The sequence below is a fragment of the Loxodonta africana genome, chromosome X, assembly GCF_030014295.1.
Source record: "Loxodonta africana isolate mLoxAfr1 chromosome X, mLoxAfr1.hap2, whole genome shotgun sequence".
In the NCBI taxonomy this organism is placed as follows: domain Eukaryota; kingdom Metazoa; phylum Chordata; class Mammalia; order Proboscidea; family Elephantidae; genus Loxodonta; species Loxodonta africana.
In genome coordinates, this window is record NC_087369.1 from 72,906,784 (window position 1) to 72,926,216 (window position 19,433).

At 43.3% G+C, this 19,433-nt stretch overlaps 1 protein-coding gene across 18 annotated transcripts in view; it reads left to right on the forward strand.

The window, feature by feature from the left end:
• Positions 1–19,433, forward strand: part of ARHGEF9 (Cdc42 guanine nucleotide exchange factor 9) — a 179,599-nt gene that overhangs the window by 137,516 nt on the left and 22,650 nt on the right. For 15 of the 18 annotated variants that reach the window (XM_064278391.1, XM_064278390.1, XM_064278384.1 and 12 more), the window contains 2 exons: positions 4,637–4,766; positions 12,720–12,851. In XM_064278391.1, the coding sequence (XP_064134461.1) occupies positions 4,637–4,766; positions 12,720–12,851 (262 nt within the window). Of the gene's footprint in view, positions 1–4,636; positions 4,767–12,719; positions 12,852–15,613; positions 16,441–16,472; positions 17,257–17,548; positions 17,694–19,433 lie in introns of those variants that run through there. The other 3 variants (XM_064278393.1, XM_064278396.1, XM_064278395.1) reach the window with 3 other exon arrangements.

The window sequence follows — 19,433 nt, forward strand, 5'->3', positions numbered from 1 at the left end:
TACCTCACACACCGTGCACAAAAACGAACTCAAAATGGATCAAAGGCCTAAATATAAAATCTAAAACAAAGATCATGGAAGAAAAAATAGAGACAATGTTAGGTGCCTTAATACATGGCATAAACAGTTTACAAAACATTACTAACAATGCAGAAGAGAAAGCAGATAACTGGGCACTTCTAAAAGTCAAACACCTATGGTCGTCCAAAGACTTCACCAAAAGAGTAAAAAAGATTACCTAAACACTGGGAAAAAGTTTTTAGCTATGACATTTCTGAACAGTGCCTGATCTCTAAAATCGACATTAAAAAAAAAAAAAACCAACAGAACCCAGTGCCGTAAAATCTACATGATACTGCAAAAACTCAACTACAAAAAACAACCCAATTAAAAAATGGGTAAAAGATATGAACAGACACTTCACTAAAGAAGACATTCAGGTATCTAACAGATACATGAGAAAATGCTCACGATCATTAGCCATTAGAGAAATGCAAATCAAAACTACAATGAGATTCCATCTCACTCCTACAATGCTGGCATTAATCCGAAAAACACAAAGTAATGAATGTCGGAGAGGTTGTGGAGAGACTGGAATATTTATACACTGCTGGTGGGAATGTAAAATGTACAACCACTTTGGAAATCGATTTGGTGCTTCCTTAAAAAGCTAGAAATAGAACTACCATACGATCCAGCAATCCCACTCCTTGGAATATATCCTAGAGAAATAAGAGCCTTTACACAAATAGATATATGCATACCCATGTTCATTGCAGCACTGTTTACAATAGCAAAAAGATGGAAGCAGCCAAGGTGCCCATCAACGGATGAATGGATAAATAAATTAAGATATATTCACACAGTGGAATACTACGGATCAATAAAGTACAGTGATGAATCTTTTAAACATTTCATAACATGGAGGTATCTGGAAGGCATTATGGTGAGTGAAATTAGTCAGTTGCAAAAGGACAAATATTGTGTAAGACCAGTATTATAAGAACTCAAGAAATAGTTGAAACAGAGAAGAAAATATTCTTTGATGATTACGAGAAGGGAGGGTGGGAGAGAGGTATTCACTAGTTAGATAGTAGATAAGAACTATTTAAAAAAAAAGCAACTACTTTAGGTGAAGGGAAAGACAACACACAATACGGGCGAGGTTAGCACAACTGGACTAAATCAAAAGGAAAGAAGTTTCCTGAATAAACTGAATTCTTCAAAGGGCAGCGTAGCAGGCGTGGGGGTTTGGGGACCGTGGTTTCAGGGGACATCTAAGTCAATCGGCATAATAAAATCTATTAAGAAAACATTCTGCATCCCACTTTGGAGAGTGGCGTCTGCAGTCTTAGACACTAGCAAGTGGCCGTCTAAGATGCACAAGTTGGTCTCAACCCACCTGGACCAACGGAGAATGAAGAACACCAAGGAAACAAAGTAATTAGGAGCCCAAGAGAAAGAAAGGGCTACATAAATCAGAGACTACATCATCCTGAGACCAGAAGAACTAGATGGTGCCTGGCTACAGCTGATGACTGCCCTGACAGGGAACACAACAGAGAACCCCTGAGAGAGCAGGAGAGCAGTGGGATGCAAACCCCAAATTCTTATAAAAAGACCAGACTTAATGGTTCGACTCAGAGTTGAAGTACATCAGTGGTCATGGCCCCCAGACCTTCTATTGGCCCAGGACAGGAACCATTCCCGAAGCCAACTCTTCAGACAGGGATTGGACTGCACAATGGGATGGAGAGGGATGCTGGTGAGGAGTGAGCTTCTTGGATCAGGTTGACACTTGAGACTATGTTTGGCCTCTCCTGTCTGGAGAGGAGATGAGAGGGTGGAACTGGTTAGAAGCTGGCTAAGTGGACAAGAAATGACAGAGTGGAGGGAGGGAGTGGACTGTCTCATTAGGGGGAGAGCAATTGGGAGTATGTAGCAAGGTGTATATGGGTTTTTGTGTGAGAGACTGACTTGATTTGTAAACTTTCACTTAAAGCATAGTAAAAAAAATTTTTTTTAAATGGGAAATTTGGACCGTATGGCACATGGGAAGTGATAAATCCATGAGTGGGTATAGTTCTTGGAGTCAGCTGGAGGTAATGAGTATTCTCATGCAAGCCTTGTTTAATAGAACATTCTGTAATGATGTAAATGTTTTATTTCTATGCTGTCCAGTATAGTAGTCACTGAGCACATATAGCTGTTGAGCACTGGAAAATGTAGCTAGTGCAACCAAGGAGCTAAGTTTTTTTATTTTGTTTAATCCTAATTAGATGTAGCTAGTGTCTGTCATACTGGACAGTGTTGGTCTGTGCTTTGCCTCCCAGAAAGTGTCTTAAGGCTTTTTTCTGATGCCCTCAAATGAGAGAGGAAGGCAAAGGGGACAGAAAATGGACCTAATGGAACAGAAGTACTCATTATGTCAGCAACTTCTACTTCCACATTGCTACCACCCCTTCTGTTATCAACTTACCCTGCTTATAAATGGTAGGCTTTGACAGCATGTGCCAGGGAGAATCTTTGGTGATGTTACAGCGCTGAAAAGATCACCCACAAGCTGAAGCAAGGGACTGTAAAAAAATGAAATGTAACAGGAACAAATGTAAAGTTTTGCAGTTGTGTCTAAGAAGTCAACAGGTCAAGAACAATGAAATGCAGCTTCTAGGTAGCATGTTTCAAAGAGACTTAGGAATTGTTAGTTGACCATAAGCTCAGTATGAGTTAGAAGTGGGATACAGAAGAAAAACCATTGATAGCTAACATTCATTGAGGCTCAGAATAAAGAAGAGTTTTCTAACAGAGGTATCTTGAGACAGAGTAGACTGGTTAGCAGTCCATTACTGGAGGTGTTAAAATGCAGTAGCATTTGAGGGCCATAGTCCTGGCAGGTGTATAGAGCACAGACTGGAGCCAGGGAGGCCAGCTCAGAGGAGATGCTACATGGTGTCTGCTCTGGTAGTTAGAACTCCCTTCCTTGTACCCATGTTTGTTCTACCATTCCACATTTAACATATTAGGAAAGAAAAAGAAAGTTGCCATTCATCTTCCTGTTCTTTTTTCTAATTGGTACTTGGAGAATGAGCAGGTTAGTGACTATAAGGCATTTTCAGTTGCTTTTTTTTTTTAAGGAAAGGTATTAAGACTAAACTGTCAGTCATCCTCCCATCTTCTCAGTTCATTATAGCACCACCTAATGTCTAGGATCTTACTTTCAACCTGCCTTTCACACCCAAAAAACCAAACCAAACCCAGTGCCGTCAAGTCTATTCCGACTCATAGCGACCCTATAGGACAGAGTAGAACTGCCCCCATAGAGTTTCCACGGAGAACCTGGTGGATTCAAACTGCCGACCCTTTGGTTAGCAGCTGTAGCACTTAACCACTACGCCACCGGGGGTTCCCGCCTTTCACCGGGGCCATTGAATTGGAAATTAGATCAGACAAGCAGAGAAAGCTTGGCTGGGTGGTGTAACCTTCAACATGTGGCCCATCCAGAGTCCCAGGAAGCTGGGTCCAGGGTTACACTTCTGGGACTAAGAGTCTTGCGAGTTGGTGAGAACCCATGTGACGTCTATACAAGACAAATATTTGATTTGTAGTAATAATACTGCTTACATCTACTAGGGAAACCCTGGTGGTGTAGTGGTTAAGTGCTACAGCTGCTAACCTAAAGGTCGGCAGTTCAGATCCACCAGGCGCTCCTTGGAAACTCTATGGGGCAGTTCTACTCTGTCTTATAGGGTCGCTATGAGTCGGAATTGACTCGACGGCAATGGGTTTGGGTTTTTGGTACATCCACTAGGGGCTAGGAGTTAAACATTTACATGGATAGTTGTTAATTTATTAACCACTCAATAAATCCTACTGTAATTTTCACCATTTTAAAGACGAAGAAACTGAGTCACTAAGAATTTGAGTGAGACTTGCCAAAGACCACACTCCTAGTCAGTGGCAAAACTGGGGTTTGAACCTGGGGAGTCTGGCTCCATACTCTGTGTTCTTAACTACTATGCTGCATCAAAATTATATCACATTTGCTTTAGACAGAGGTTCCCTAAAAATAGATGGTAGACAAGATGGTGAAGTTGTCTGGACTGTACCACCTCTGAAGCTCCCTTCTCAGTCCTGAGCTGGTTGTAGCAGATAGGACCCAACAATAGTGGCTTAAAAAAGGTAAAGGCCTGTTTTTCTCTCATATGAAAGAAGTCTGCAGGTGGGCTGCCTGTGCCTGATGTGGTGGCTCCATGGTCATCAGGAACTTGGGCTCCTTCCAGCTTTCTGATATCCTGCCCGTAGCCTATGGATCTTGTTCTTATGATCCAAGATGGTTGCTAGAGCTTCAGCCATCACATCCACATTTTAAGCATCAGAATTGAGTAAGGAGCAAAGAAGGGCATACTCTCTTCCTTAAAGAAGATTTCTCAGAAGTCCCAACCAACACTTCTTTCTATATATCATTGGACAAAACTTAGCCACCCCTTGCTGTAAGGAAAACTCCAGATGCCATGGTTTCCATCTGAAAATCAGGATTCTGTTACTAAAGGAGGAAGAGGAGAATGGATGTTAGAGTTGGCAACCGGCAGTCTCTGGCACATTGGTTCATCCAGCTTGCACTCTTGTGTCTTCACAGTGACTACAGGTATGTGGCAGCTGCTCTGGCTGTCATGAGAAATGTGACTCAGCAGATCAACGAGCGCAAGCGACGTTTGGAGAATATCGACAAGATTGCCCAGTGGCAAGCCTCCGTCCTTGACTGGGAGGTAGGACCCTCACCAACAGGGGCAGTGGGGAGTCAGAATAGCTTGGTCAGGGCATTCCCACCTTAAGCAAGGATGGGCAGAGACTAATTAGATTTGAAGAGCAGAAGGAAGGATTTAGATTAGAGCTAAGGCAAAACTTCCTGCTAATGAGAGGTGTTGAGTGCTTGAATGGCGTTCTGAGAAGATTGGAGAAATCTTTGTGACAGTACTTCATTAAGAAAGGAAAAGTTCTTCTCTTTGGGTGTTGCCAGGAAACAACTGGGTTGACTAAGTAGCCTTTCAAAACTCCTTCAAATCCTAGGATTTTTTGACCACCAGATATACAGTTGGATGAACAGTGCATACTGATTCACTCCCAGACACAGAATACAATGTTGGTTCTTGGGTATCCCCAACCATGCAGGCCAGCCTGTTGGTGGCGTCACCTTACCCTGATACATCTCCTAAGTCTACCCAAGTCTGCACATTCAAACCCATGACCATGCTCCCTACCAAAACCACAGACCAAATTCTCTTTTACATCATCTGCTTTTAAAAATAATCCATGGCAGCCTTTCTTTCCATTACATGAAACACCATAACTTCTCTGAACTCAGCCTTCAGTGGCTGAAGTCGCTAAAGCCTTCCCTTCCTAGAAGCTCACCTGCAGAGGACATACATAGCCTAAAAAGTAAATCAAAATTTACCTCTGCAACGCCACTGCCCTGTTGAAGTTCCTGAGGTTGCAGTTCAGTAGAAACAGAGCTGTGAATTACAAGGCCTGTGTATTGAGTATGCTATTTAGTGTTTGTCTCTTGTGCCCACCAAGAGAACCAGGAGTAATGATATTTCACATTTATCTCTTGGACGCAAATTGTGCAGTCTGACAGTCCACAGGCTAACAGAACCCAGGTAGTAGAGGCTGGACATGCTACCAGGCAGGGAGCAGCAATCTTAAGCCACATGGTCACAGTGAAGATGTAGAGCCAGCTCTCCGTTCCACTGGTCTCAACGCAGGCATCATTTTCTGTGATTAAGAGGTAATGTCTTTGTAACATTTCAAGCATTTAGCCCATTCCAGGAGCACTTGGCATCGGCCTTACAGACAGCTACTCACCCAAGTTAAGCTGCATGAAGAAGGTCTAGAAATTTTATCTTTTCTTTATTCTAATACCTCTTTTCCTCCTTAATATAGATGGCTGGAAAGGATCACAATTCTTATCAGCTGACATATTTTGAGTCTTATTTGCAGGATAATGTAACCAAAAGGTCAGCATTTTTAATCTACCAGGTGCTCCTTAGAAACCCTATGGGGCAGTTAGTTCTACTCTGTCCTGTAGGGTTGCTGTGAGTCAGAATCGACTTGATGGCAGCACTTTTTTTTTTTTTTAGTTTCCATCCAGAGTAGGACAGTAGTGATTCTTTGAGAGGCAGAGAAAGGAATATATAGAGAGACTTTCTTGCTCATAAGAACACTGGCCCAGAATTACTAGGAAATCATGGACTCTCCTTCCCTTGTGTCTGCTTTGCTTTGGATAGTTACCTGATCTGAGGCAGAGGGCTGGACCAAATGACCTCCAGTGAGCACATCAGCTGTAAGGCACGGAAATGTGACTAGTTAGCAGGCCACTTTTTCTTCCCCCCAGTAGAGTTCTTTGTAAGAGGAGGTTCCCAGCAGCAGCTGTCTTCCTATTCCCTGGAATATCTTCCCTCTTCCCAATCCCTAAAAGACCTTCTGATTCCCCCATGTGCTCTGGGCCTCCAGTCCTGGAGGACCAAAATTAGCTTGAAATTCTCTGGCCTACCCAGGGAGCTTCATTAACACCAAACTGGAAAGCACTGAGCAATGATTAAAAGACACAGGGTCTTTTTTTTGGGGGGGGGGTGCAGGAGGGGGCACAAAAGGCAATTCTGAGACAGGATCAATAGCAGAATAGTTACACTCTGCCTTCTAATTTTGTCCAAGCCCAAACACCCCTACTATTTTGCTTGGTGAAACTCTTCTTAATCTAAATTGGTAAGGAGAAAAATTCCTTGTGGTTGGTTCCCTTCACAAATTCTGGGATCACTGTGGAACTTGCCAGTTCCAGAGGGGTTGGCGTCTAGGAGGACTTTTCTCCACAAGGCCTGATGGGTTTATTTCAGAGGTCAGCCCCAAAATGTCTGTTATGTTTGCCATATCTGGTCTTAAAGACTTCTAGAATGTTAGTTACCAGGGCTCTTAGAGAACTACCCTCAAAACCCTCATCATGCTCATGCACACAAGCACCGACTCACATACACACCTTGTACTGATGGCAAAAGAAAAAAATAGAGTGGGGTGTTCCTGACCGAGGCCACACAGCAAATCAGTGACAAACCTGGGACTTGAATCTAGTCTCCTGATTCCTTGTGTGATGTTTTTTTCAGTATTGTACCACAACTCCTCCAACCTCCTGCCTCCCCTAGCCTGATTGCTTTCTTTTGTAATACTGCAGAGACTTGTTTTTGCAGTAAAAAGTCTATATCTGACTAAGACAGTGAAATGCCTTGATGGAAAAATCCAAATCCAAGTCAGGCTAAAGGTGGATGAGTATTAGGGAGTCTCCCCACAAAAGCAGTAGGACATGGGATGTGAGGTGAGATCCGCCTGCCCTAGCAGTCGAGGAGACAAAGAGAGGTCCTGCCAGCTTGTTGAGGACAGCTGTGGTCAACTCCTACAAAGCAAGAAAAGGAGGCAATATTTTGCTGTCTCTGCCACTCTCTTGCCATCCAGATATTTGAATAAACAGGCTGGCTGTCAAAAGCATCCCCATAGTAATTTCAGCTTCATTTGTCAAATGAAAAAGAGGAGTGATAGAGGAAACCTTCAGACATCTCCCTTGCAGAGGAATTGGAAAAGGTGGTAGAAGGTTGGTGGCACGCAGGCAATTGGTACCTGCTCAGTAAATCAATGTCTGGCTACGAAGTAGGAGACTTTGCATTCTGTCCAGTCTGGGCACTGCCTCGACTTACTCCATGGACATTCTGGGTCTCTTGGCTTAACTCCAGTTTCCATCCATGCTCCATGCCAGTCTATGGGGAGCTAGAGTTCCTGAAGCACCCCTCTCACTCCTCCACCCTCCAGGGTTCCTGAAAAATAAACAGATGAGTAAAAGTATCACCCATCCCTCTAATTAATTATAAAGACCTTAGAGCAGGTTGGGGTAGCAACAAGAACAGCCTCTTCCCAGGGACTGCAGTTTCTGGAAAATTTCCCTTTCTTATTTCTGATGCTGAGGTTCAGTTGAACTGTCACTTTACCACCTTTCACATTCATTAAATCCACTTGAAAGGAAGGGAAAGGAACATATTCCTGACAGCTGCTTTTTAACTTTTTTTTTCCTGAGATTTTTACCAGGAGTCCCCAGGTTTGCAGCTCATATTTGGAGGGCTTAATTGCACATGGTTGTGATTTCCTCCTCGTGGTGCCCTTCCCAGCCTGGTTGTGTAATACCCAAGGGCCTGATCCAGTTTACCACTGGATGATTGAATCCAAAGAAGTTGGAGCAAACCAGAAACACCAACATGATGGAGGCAGCAAAAGCATCTATTTAAAACTTAAGGTGGTTTAATGAGGCATGCTCCTGGGACTGGGAGATCAAATGTGGAGCTGGATGGATTTATTATTTCCATGTCCTCCTGGAAGAGGCAGCATTGAAAATAAACTGAATGAAAAGGATGGTATTTCCCTTGTCCTCTCCCTGGATTTGCTCCAGCCACAACTCCACATCAGATAATTGTTCTTTAATTAGAATGGGGTGAAATTAGGCAGGGTAGTATCCTTCACTTCTCTGAGGCTTTCTCCCCAGGGAGGGAAGGTGACTGAGCTGGCAAGAAATCTTGGGTATTTTTAGATGGCCACAATTCGTTCAACACCCACTGAAACATTTGTTAAACATATATCTGTATGAGTACCTATTATGTGTCAGGCCTTATTCTAGACTTTGCAGATAAATCAGTGAACAGGACAAAGTTCCTACCCTCATCAAATATATATTCCAGTAGAGGAGAGAGGCAGCAGACAAATTAATGGCAGGTAGTTAGAGGAGCTATGAAGAAAATTAAAGTAGGGTAACAGACTAGAGAATGATGGAGGTGCTGTTTTTGATAAGGTGGTCAGGGAAGATCTCCCTGAAGAGGTGACATTTAAGCAAATACCTGAAGGAGCAACCTATGTGGCTTTCTCAGGACAGAACATTCCAGGCAGAGGGAAGAACAAATACAAAGGCTCTGAGAGATAGGAATGTGTGCTCAAGGAACAGGAAGGAGGCCAATGTGACCAGAGTGGAGTGAGCGAGGGGAAGAGTGGGAGCAGATGAAGTCAGGGAGGTAATAGGAGGTCAGATCATATAGGCCCTCATATGAGTGAGATGGGAGACACTGTAGGGTTTTAAGCAAAGACATAATACTAGGTTACTTATGTTTTGAGAATCTCCTCTCTGCCAGGCCCTGTGCTTGACATTGGGGTATTGAGATGAATGAGATGTGGCCTTGACCATCCAGTAGGAGCAAATACATTCTAGACAGAGGAAAACATGTAAGTAAAATCCTGGAGGAATGGGACAGAAACAGAAGGCCCTATGGTGTTGGTGGGGCAGTGGGAAGGGATTGCACTTTGGGGGACAAAGCAAAGAGATGTGTGGTGTGAGTTGGGCAGAGGAAGCAAGGTTGAGGACTCTGGCAATGAGAGAGCCCACCGAGTTTGTGTACCACCTTGTTTTTCACAGCCCTTTCCCTTCCACAAACTGACTTGATGCCCTCCAGCAGCCATGTGAATTGGACCAAACAGGAACGGTTGTATCATCCCCATTGTACAAATGAGGAAACTAAGGTTAAGAACAGTTATTTCCCAAGAGCACAGAGTGAGTTGGTGACAGCACTGTGCCCAGAAAGCAGGTTTCCCAAGATTCTTGCCTCATAAGTCTTCCGTGGCCACTGGTTGCTCCACTAGGGACTCATCATTCTACTGTGGTTTGGTGTTCAATAGCATCCACTTTGGAGGGACTCCAACCTGAGTTCTGCTACTTTGTGCAGATTAGTATTCTCTGATCTTGGTTTTGGGAATAATAGCAGCACATACCTTATCAGGTTGTTGGGAGTGTTAATAGGAGATGGGATGTGTATAGTACCTGGCACTCAGTAACAGTAAAGATAATAGCTATCAGTTATGTAGAGCTAACAGTGTGATATGTACTTTTCTAAGCACTTGATGTATGTTAACTTATATAATCCTCATGACAGCCAAATGAGGTCAGTACTATTATTATCCCCATTTTAAAGATGAAGAAACTGAGGCACAGAGAGGATATGTGAGTTTCCCAAAGTCACCTTGATGTGCATGGGGGTGTATTTTTTCTTTTTGCTCGATAGAGTTGCATGTGGCAGGTGCTTTAAAATGTAATTGGGGTGCCCTTGCCTAGTGCAGTGGGTGGGCCAGATGACACTGAGTAGTCTTCCTAGTCTAAGCATTCTCAGTTTAGCAAGTGGTACCTTTGAAAATCATCCTGACCATTTTTTCATGGCATTGGCCTCCTTTTACAGCTCTTTTTCACTTCATACATATTCAAGATAGAAGGTTGCACATCTTCCTGGCCTGCCTCAGGGTAGGGCATAGCAGACTAGTGCCACTCTCAGCTTTCCATTCCTCCCAAAAGAAAGCTCTGTACTGTTCCCTCACCCTGAAGGCTCTCTCTCCTAGCTCTGTGCTAGTGTGTTAGCTCCTCAAAGAGGAGTTTTTACCTAGTCCCTGGGTACTCCTGAGGCTGAGCTTGGAGCCTGGAGTTGCAGCAGATCTCTGAGCTTTTTTCCTATTATTAGAAAGTAATTCTTCTGAGCTCCCTTTTTCTTTCCCATTGCTTAGACTGGAAAAAATTCCTGTGTTCCAAGGGAAAGATTAGTCCAAAGGACTAATGGACCACAACTCTCACAGACTCTGCCAGACTGAATCCAGCACAAGAAGATGGTGCAGAGCTACCACCACGGACTGCTCTGACAGGGATCACAATAGAGGGTCCCGGACAGAACTGTAGAAAAATGTAGAACAAAATTCTAACTCACAAAAAAAGATCGGACTTACTGGCCTGGCAGAGACGAGAAGCCCAGAGAGTATAGGACACGCTTTTAGCTCAGTAATGAAGTCACTCCTGAGGTTCACCCTTCAGCCAAAGATTAGACAGGCCCATAAAAGAAAACGAGACTAAAGGGGCCCACCAGCCCAGGGACAAGGACTAGAAGGCAGGAGTGGGCAGGAAAGCTGGTGATAGGGAACCCAAGGTGGAGAGGGGAGAGTGTTGACATGTCGTTGATAATCAATGTCACAAAACAGTATGTGTACTAATTGTTTAATGAGAAACTAATTGGTTCTGTAAACCTTCATCTAAAGTACAATAATAAAAAATTTTTTTTAATTGCTGTGCTCAAGAACACCATTTACAGATGCCCCTCACTTTGTCCCACTGCTCTGCCTGGGCTGTGTGCCCCTGATTATTTCTGGATGAATGCAGGTGCCCCCATCTCTAACCTTGATTTTCAGTGCAAAGCTGAGATCTTAGCAGCACAGTATCAAGGCTGGGCCCTTAGAGATCATCCTCATATACCTCATTTTACAACTGGGGAAACAGACTCAGAAAGAGAAAGGCGCTGGCCCCAGTATAATATAATGGAAAGAATGAACACAGTGTCTGGAGCCCAAGAGATGGGGTTTAGGTTGAGGATCTATAGTTAACTTTGATCTGTCCCTTGATCTCCCTGTACCTCAGTACTCTAAAATGGAAACAAGAAAATCTACCTCCCAGGGCTATTATGAGGCTCATGAAAGTATCTAGCACAATGTCACACCTGTATTAAAAAAAAGATTGCCATCAAGTTGATTCCAACTCAGTGACTCTATAGATCAAAGTAGAATTGTCCCATAGGGTTTCCAAGAAGCGACTGGTGGCTTCGAACTGGTGACCTTTTTGGTTAGCAGCTGTAGCTCTTAACCACTATGCCACCAGGGTTTCCTGTATAGGTGCTCAGTAAATATTAATTCTCCTGAGGCCTGGCTCACTGTTTGTTCCTATCTTCACATAGCCCTGGAGGTAGACTTGTGTTCCATGAATTCTGAGCACACCTACATTAGTCTCCCCATTGACATGTAAGCTTGAATACAGGGGCCGGTATGGCTTGGTATCTGAGCTCCACACACACACACATACATCTGACCTAGCAGAGTCATCATAAAGAAGGAGGCCCTTGGAAACTCTGTAGACTTAAATGGGCTAGGAATCAGGTGTCTTGGTACTTTTTTGTGTCTGACTACATGTGACAAGGAGGATAAGTGGTTCCAGGCTCTTGAGATAACATACTAAGGAGGCATGTGGTAGTGACATCTCCTATTTTAATCAGGATATTTTACTTAACTGAGAGGAGAAAAAAAAAGTAATTATAATAGGATGAGTGGATTCTTTTTCTCTCCTACCATCATCTTCATCCTTGCCTCTCCTGTCCCCTCTACTCATCTGGGAAGCAGAGAGATTTCTACCACCTCCTCAGATTTACTCTTCAGATACAAGAAAGAGACTAGGAGATTAGAACCAGAATCAAGAGACTGGGGCAGAAAGAGAGATTCATGGAAAGAGGGAGACTGAGAGAGATTCAGAGACAGAGAGAAAGAAAACCTCATGGTAGTTGTTGCCTGCACGGCTAGAGGACAGCTGGCATAGAAGGGCTGTAGCAGTCCTGGGTGGTGGGGCTCATGTGGTCTGAGGGTGAACAAGAGTGCTGAGTCCTTCCAGCTCATGGAATTGTAAAGTTTCTCGAGGGTACCGAATAGTCCCTTTGTCCTTTCTTCCCCACTAGACCCTTTCTGGCTTCCTTTCATCCCAATCTATGTCCAGCCCTGAGTGCTTCCAGGCTGGCAACAGGGCCATCACTCCTGCCTGGCTGCTTCTCACCATCACATGTCCTTCCCAGGGTGAGGACATCCTAGACAGGAGCTCGGAGCTGATCTACACTGGAGAGATGGCCTGGATCTACCAGCCCTACGGCCGCAACCAACAGCGGGTCTTCTTCCTGTTTGACCATCAGATGGTCCTCTGCAAGAAGGTAACCGTGACCTCTTTTTTTCCTTGAGGATGATGGGCACCTCAGGGGACACAAGCCCCTCTCTCTCCATCATCCCTAGTCTCTTAAAATAGTGGAGAAAAAAGAAACAGGAGATTGACAGCAATTCCATATCAGGGGCACTGGTGTGGCGTGAACATCACAGGCAAGACTAGCTTATGGTCAATGAAACTCTGAAGTTGGCATATTTTGCTTGGTATCTTTTTTACCCTCTGCCCTACTGCCCCTCCTCGTGCCCCTTCTCACTCCCTTCCACCCAGAGTTTATAGCCAGATAGATGGTTTATACCAGTTGTTTAAAATATTGAAATATTTCCGTTCCAGTTTGTAAGCAGTAGCTTCCCTAAGCACCCCCTCCCCATTTCCACTCCATAATTCTGGCCACCTGGCCCCTTCCTGCCCTAGGAACCAGCAAGAGGCCTCCTACAGTTGCCCTGACAGGTAGGTGCCATTGTGGAACAGGAATTTCCCCCATGCCTCTACCTGTTTCTTAGACAATTCCCAACTGTGCTTTCCCCCGCCCCTGCCCGTCTCTGTAATCCATTTGAGGAGATACCTTGCTCCTGTTCTCCATATATATGAAGGTACTTCACATATATGAAGAGAAAGTATACCTACTGGTGGTTTCTAATTATGTGATACCTTCTTTACCTTTTACCATTCTCCCTCTTTCCATGACACTTTTCTTTTGAAAAATGTAGGTAAGACAGTTTTCTTTCTTTTTGTCCCCTGGGATGGCTGTCTCTACTCCTCTGTGTCTCATTGCCTTTGTCATTCTAGTTATGCATGTGTTTTGTTATTTTCTTCCTGAGATGATAATTTTGGAAATTGTTTTGACACGTTGGGGGAAATTGTTTTAACACTTCGAGGAAAATTTCCCCCCTTCTTCCCCTTTCACTTTTTAATAGACGAGAGTTGATCCCCTTTCCCCTCTCCTCAGTCGACCATCCACTAATGTTACTACATTCCTACATTTGCCCCATACAACCTTTTCCCAGCATCTCTGTCCTCATCATGCCAGTTTGAGCATGCTGTTTTCTCCTGTGACACAATTGCTGTACATTTCTTTTGCTTTCACCATATTCTGTGGGGGATTCAGACCATATAGGTTATATTGATGCTGGAGAAAGAACTACTGTTCAGAGAACTTTCTTCATTTGGGCTGTTTCTTCTTGCACTGAAGGGCCAGACTTAGAGTATGAGCCATTTGGGACAGCTCAAAAATAGCAACAGAGATGGGGATAGATCAGAAAGGAAGATTTCAAAGCAGAACACCCAAATCTTAGCCTCTATCTCTTATTAACTTGCCTAACCTTGGGCCAGTCCTTTAACTTCTCAGGTACTTATTTTCCTCAATATCAAGTCAAGCCAATGATAGAGCTCATCACGGGAGGCATTGGGTAGAACCACCTGAAGTAGTGGGGATCAGTGGAGTATAGTGTTAAGAGCACGTATGGGCTTTAGTGCCAGATTAGAGTGCACACATCTACATTCTCCAATGAGCTCTGGGACTTTGGGCAATCTCTCCTTGCCTTTCATTATCCCCTAATTTGTAAAATGGAGATCATAATAGTATCTAAATGGAAAGGAGGTTGTGAGGGTTAAATGAGACAATATTGATGCAGGGCTGGGCACGTGGTAAGTACTTAGTAAATGTTAGCGATTGATATTATTACCATATATACAGAGTTACTAATCATTCATTCAGCAATTTTTTATTGGGAGGCAATATTGCACAGTGGTAGAAAGCACAGATTTTAGAGCCAGACAGTCTGAATTAAAAATCTAGCTCTGCCGTTTAATAGCTTTTATCCCTGGCCAAGTTTCTTGACTGCTCTATGCTTATAGTTCTTCTTCAAATGGAATTATAACAGTACCTACCTTGTTGTGTGGATTATTCAAGTTAATAAATGAAAGCATTTAGAATAGTGCCTGGCACAGAATATATGCTATATAACCGTCCACTGTTGCCATTTTGTTATTTTGTTGATATTATTAACATCCACTCTTCCATGCTAGGATACAATGGTGAGCAAGATAAATCCAGTCCCAGCCCCATGTGCTCTCCCCAAGATCTAGAGGGAAAACGAGGGTGGCCCAGGCTAGGGAAGAGTAATCAGGGCCTCCTCTAAAGAGATAGAAAGGACCTTACTGACAAGCAAGTGAGACAGGCTGCAATTCTGAACAATTACATTCCCCAGTTTGCATCATCTGTCAATTGTACAAAGTGTCCTGCAGAATCTTACTAGAGTCCATGAGTATCTGGTCAGGCCAAATGGAAGAAACTGAGAGTGTTACAGCTATGTAATGTCAGAGATGGGGTAGGTGCCTTACTGGAGCCAAAGGCTAGGGCCAGCACCAGGGTACCTGACTGCAGACTTCCAGGGCCCTCCTGGACAAGTACTAGATAGATAGATAGATAGCTTCAGTCAAGTCAGCTCCACCTCATGGCAACTTTATGTACAACAGAGCAAAACACTGACCAGTCCTGCATCATCCTCATGATTGCTGGTATGTTTGAGTCCACCTCTGTGAGTGCTGTGCTAATCCATCTCAGCAAGGGTCTCTCTTACCCTCGCTGGCCCTCTACTTCACCAGACACAATGTCCTCCTCCAGCAGTTGATCCCTCCCAATGACGTGTCCAAAGCAAGCAAGTCAGACAGTTTTCTGATGTGTTCCATAATGTTTTCATTGGCTTATTTTTAGAAGTAGATCACCAGCCCTCTCTTTCTATTCTGTCTTAGCCTGGAAGCTCTTCTCAAACCTATCCACCATGTGTGATCCTGTGATATTTGAAATACTGATGACATAGTTTCCAGCATCATAGCAACATGAAAGCCATGACAGTACAACAAACTGACAGATGAGTTGTGGGAAGAAGTACTAGATTCTTTAATATCCTCTAACTCAGATGAATGGAAAGGAAAAGGAAGAATGATGGAATCCTATTGGAAAAATAATCCCCAATTAGTCAGGGAAGCTGTGATGACCCAAAAGCATCTATTTTGAGCATCTACTCACCTTTTTTTTACTCACCTTGGTTCTGTGGAGGCACTCAGACCACCGTTAACAATGAGCATTTAGGCAGCCTGATCTCAACAGGGCCACAGGAATCCAGGGCTCAAGAAGGATTTGTCCCCTTGCCATGTGTCATGGATTAAATTGTGTCCCCCCCAAAAAATATGTGTCAACTTGGTTAGACCATGATTCCCAGTATTGTGTGGTTGTCCTCCATTTTGTGATTGTAATTTTATGCTAAAGAGGATTAGGGTGGGATTGTAATACCACCCTTACTCAAGTCACCTCCCTGATCCAATGTAAAGGGAGTTTCCCTGGGGTGGGGCCTGTACCACCTTTTATATCTAAAGAGATAAAAGGAAAGGGAAACAAGCAGAGAGTTGGGGACCTCATACCACCAAGAAAGCAGCACCGGGACCAGAGCACGTCTTTTGGACCTAGGGTCCAAAGAATCTTCCTCCAGAGCTGACAGTGAAATCCTTCCCCTGGAGCTGACACCCTGAATTTGGACTTGTAACCTACTAGACTGTGAGAGAATAAATTTCTCTTTGTTAAAGCTATCCACTTGTGGTATTTCTGTTTTAGTGGCACTAGATGACTAAGAGACCATGTGAAGAAACCAAGCAGAAAGATCTCTGGGGCTTTGTCAGCTGTCCTCCCCTGGACAATCCCTGAGTGAAGCAAGACCAAGGAAGGAGCAGTGCTGGCCACAACCTAAATGGACAGACAAAACTAAACACTATAAAACAGAATTATTGCATCTCAGCAGTGTGGTGGCTAAGTGTCAAATGTGTAAGGGGCTTCTTAGTGCTAGAATTCAGAGAAGGGGTACCACTTTGCCTTGGGATGGAGGGTTCAGTCAGAGATGGCTTCTTTCGAGAGGAAGAATGTGAATTTGACCTTGAAGACTGGGAAGGATTGGAATAGGTTATGGCAGGAAGGAGGTATTATGTGCACCCAAGTTAGATCTATGATCTAACCTGCCTGAAAGATTATATGGAATTTTCAGGGACAGTGACATTGCTATGTAAATTGAAAAATAATCAGAGTTACCCTTGCTTTATTTTTGGTCACAATATTTAATTAATTTTGAAAATTTAAATTAACTAAAGGAGGTAATGAGATTTATCAAAACTGGCTTAAAAGGGCTACAAAACACTGACCTGGGAGCAAAAAAGCTCAACATCATGTTTAGCGGGCAAAGCTGACTCATGACTTGAAAACTACTTGTTTAGACTAGAGCTTACAGCATTCCTACAAGGTAAGGATGAGTCTCCTCATTTTACCCTTGAAAAAATTGAGGCTCAGAGAGGTTAATTGGCTTGCCCAAGACCACACAGCTAGTAGGTTAAGCAGCTAGAATTCAAATTCAGTACTCAGAATAAGGGCTTCAGACTCTACCTCACATACTTTCCACTGTTCTGTGCTGCTCTGTGGCCTTAGCTATCCTTTATATATATATATATATATATATATTATTGTGCTTTAAGTGAAAGTTTACAAATCAAGTCAGTCTCTCACACAAAAACCCATATACACCTTGCTACATACTCCCAATTACTCTCCCCCTAATGAGACAGCCCACTCTCTCCCTCCACTCTCTCTGTTTGTGTCCGTTTTGCCAGCTTCTAACCCCCTCCATCCTCTCATCTCTCCTCCAGGCAGGAGATGCCAACATAGTCTCAAGTGTCCACCTGATCCAAGAAGCTCACTCCTCACCAGCATCTCTCTCCAACCCATGGTCCAGTCCAATCCATTTCTGAAGAGTTGACTTCACGAATGGTTCCTGTCCTGGGCCAACAGAAGGTCTGGGGTCCATGACCACCGGAGTCCTTCTAGTCTCAGTCAGACAATTAAATCGGGCCTTATGAGAATTTGGGGTCTGCATCCCACTGCTCTCCTGCTCCCTCAGGAGTTCTCTGTTGTGTTCCCTGTCAGGGCAGTCATTGGTTGTAGCCAGGCACCATCTCGTTCTTCTGGTCTCAGGATGATGTAGTCTCTGGTTCATCTGACCCTTTCTGTCTCTTGAGCTCGTAATCGCCTTGTGTCCTTGGTGTTCTTCATTCTCCTTTGATCCAGGTGGGTTGAGACCAATTGATGCATCTTAGATGGCTGCTGCTTGCTAGCATTTAAGACCCCAGACGCCACTCTTCAAAGTGCAATGCAGAATGTTTTCTTAATAGATTTTATTATGCCAGTTGAGTGAGATGTCCCCTGAAACCATGGTCCCCAGACCCCTGCCCCTGCTACGCTGGCCTTTGAAGCATTTGGTTTATTCAGGAAACTTCTTTGTTTTTGGTTTAGTCCAGTTGTGCTGACCTCCTCTGTACTGTGAACTTTCTTTCCCTTCACCTAAAGTAGTTCCTATCTACTGTCTAATTAGTAAATGCCCCTCTCCCACCCTCCCCCCCTCGTAAACACAAAAGAGTATTTTCTTCTCCGTTTAAACTATTTCTCAAGTTCTTATAATAGTGGTCTTATACAATATTTGTCCTTTTGCATCTGACTAATTTCACTCAGTATAATACCTTCCAGGTTCCTCCATCTTATGAAATGTTTTACAGATTCCTCACTGTTCTCTATCGATGCGTAGTATTCCATTGTGTGACTATACCATAATTTATTTATCCATTCATCTGTTGATTGGCACCTTGGTTGCTTCCATGTTTTTGCTGTTGTAAACAGTGCTGCAGTAAACATGGGTGTGCATATATCTGTTCGTGTAAAGGCTCTTATTTCTCTAGGATATATTCCAAGGAGTGGGATCGCTGGATCGTATGGTAGTTCTATTTCTAGCTTTTTAAGGAAGCACCAAATCAATTTCCAAAGTGGTTGTACATTTTACATTCCCAGCAGCAGTGTAGAAGTGTTCCAATCTCTCCACAGCCTCTCCAACATTTATTATTTTGTGTATTTTGGATTAATGCCAGCCTTGTTGGAGTGAGATGAAATCTCATTGTAGTTTTGATTTGCATTTCTCTAATGGCTAATGATCGTGAGCATTTCCTCATTTTTCTTTTAGCTGCCTGAATGTGTTCTTTAGTGAAGTGCCTATTCATATCTTTTCCTCATTTTTTAATTGAGGTATTTGTCTTTTTGCAGTTGAGTTTTTGCAGTATCATGTAGATTTTAGAGATTAGGTGCTGATCAGAAATGTCACAGCTAAAAGCTTTTTCCCAGTTTGTAGGTAGTCTTTTTACTCTTTTGATGAAGCCTTTGGATGAGCATAAGTGTTTGATTTTTAGGAGCTCCCAGTTATCTAGTTTTTCTTCTGTGTTGTTAGTAATGTTTTTTATACTCGTTATGCCATGTATTAGGGCTCCCAATGTGGTCCCTATTTTTTCTTCCATGACCTTTATTGTTTTAGATTTTATATTTAGGTCTTTGATCCATTTTGAGTTAGTTTTTGTGCATGGAGTGAGGTATGGGTCTTGTTTCATTTTTTGACAGATGGATATCCAATTATGCCAGCACCATTTGTTAAAAAGACTGTCTTTTCCCCATTTAACTGTTTTGGGGCCTTTGTCAAATATCAACTGCACATAT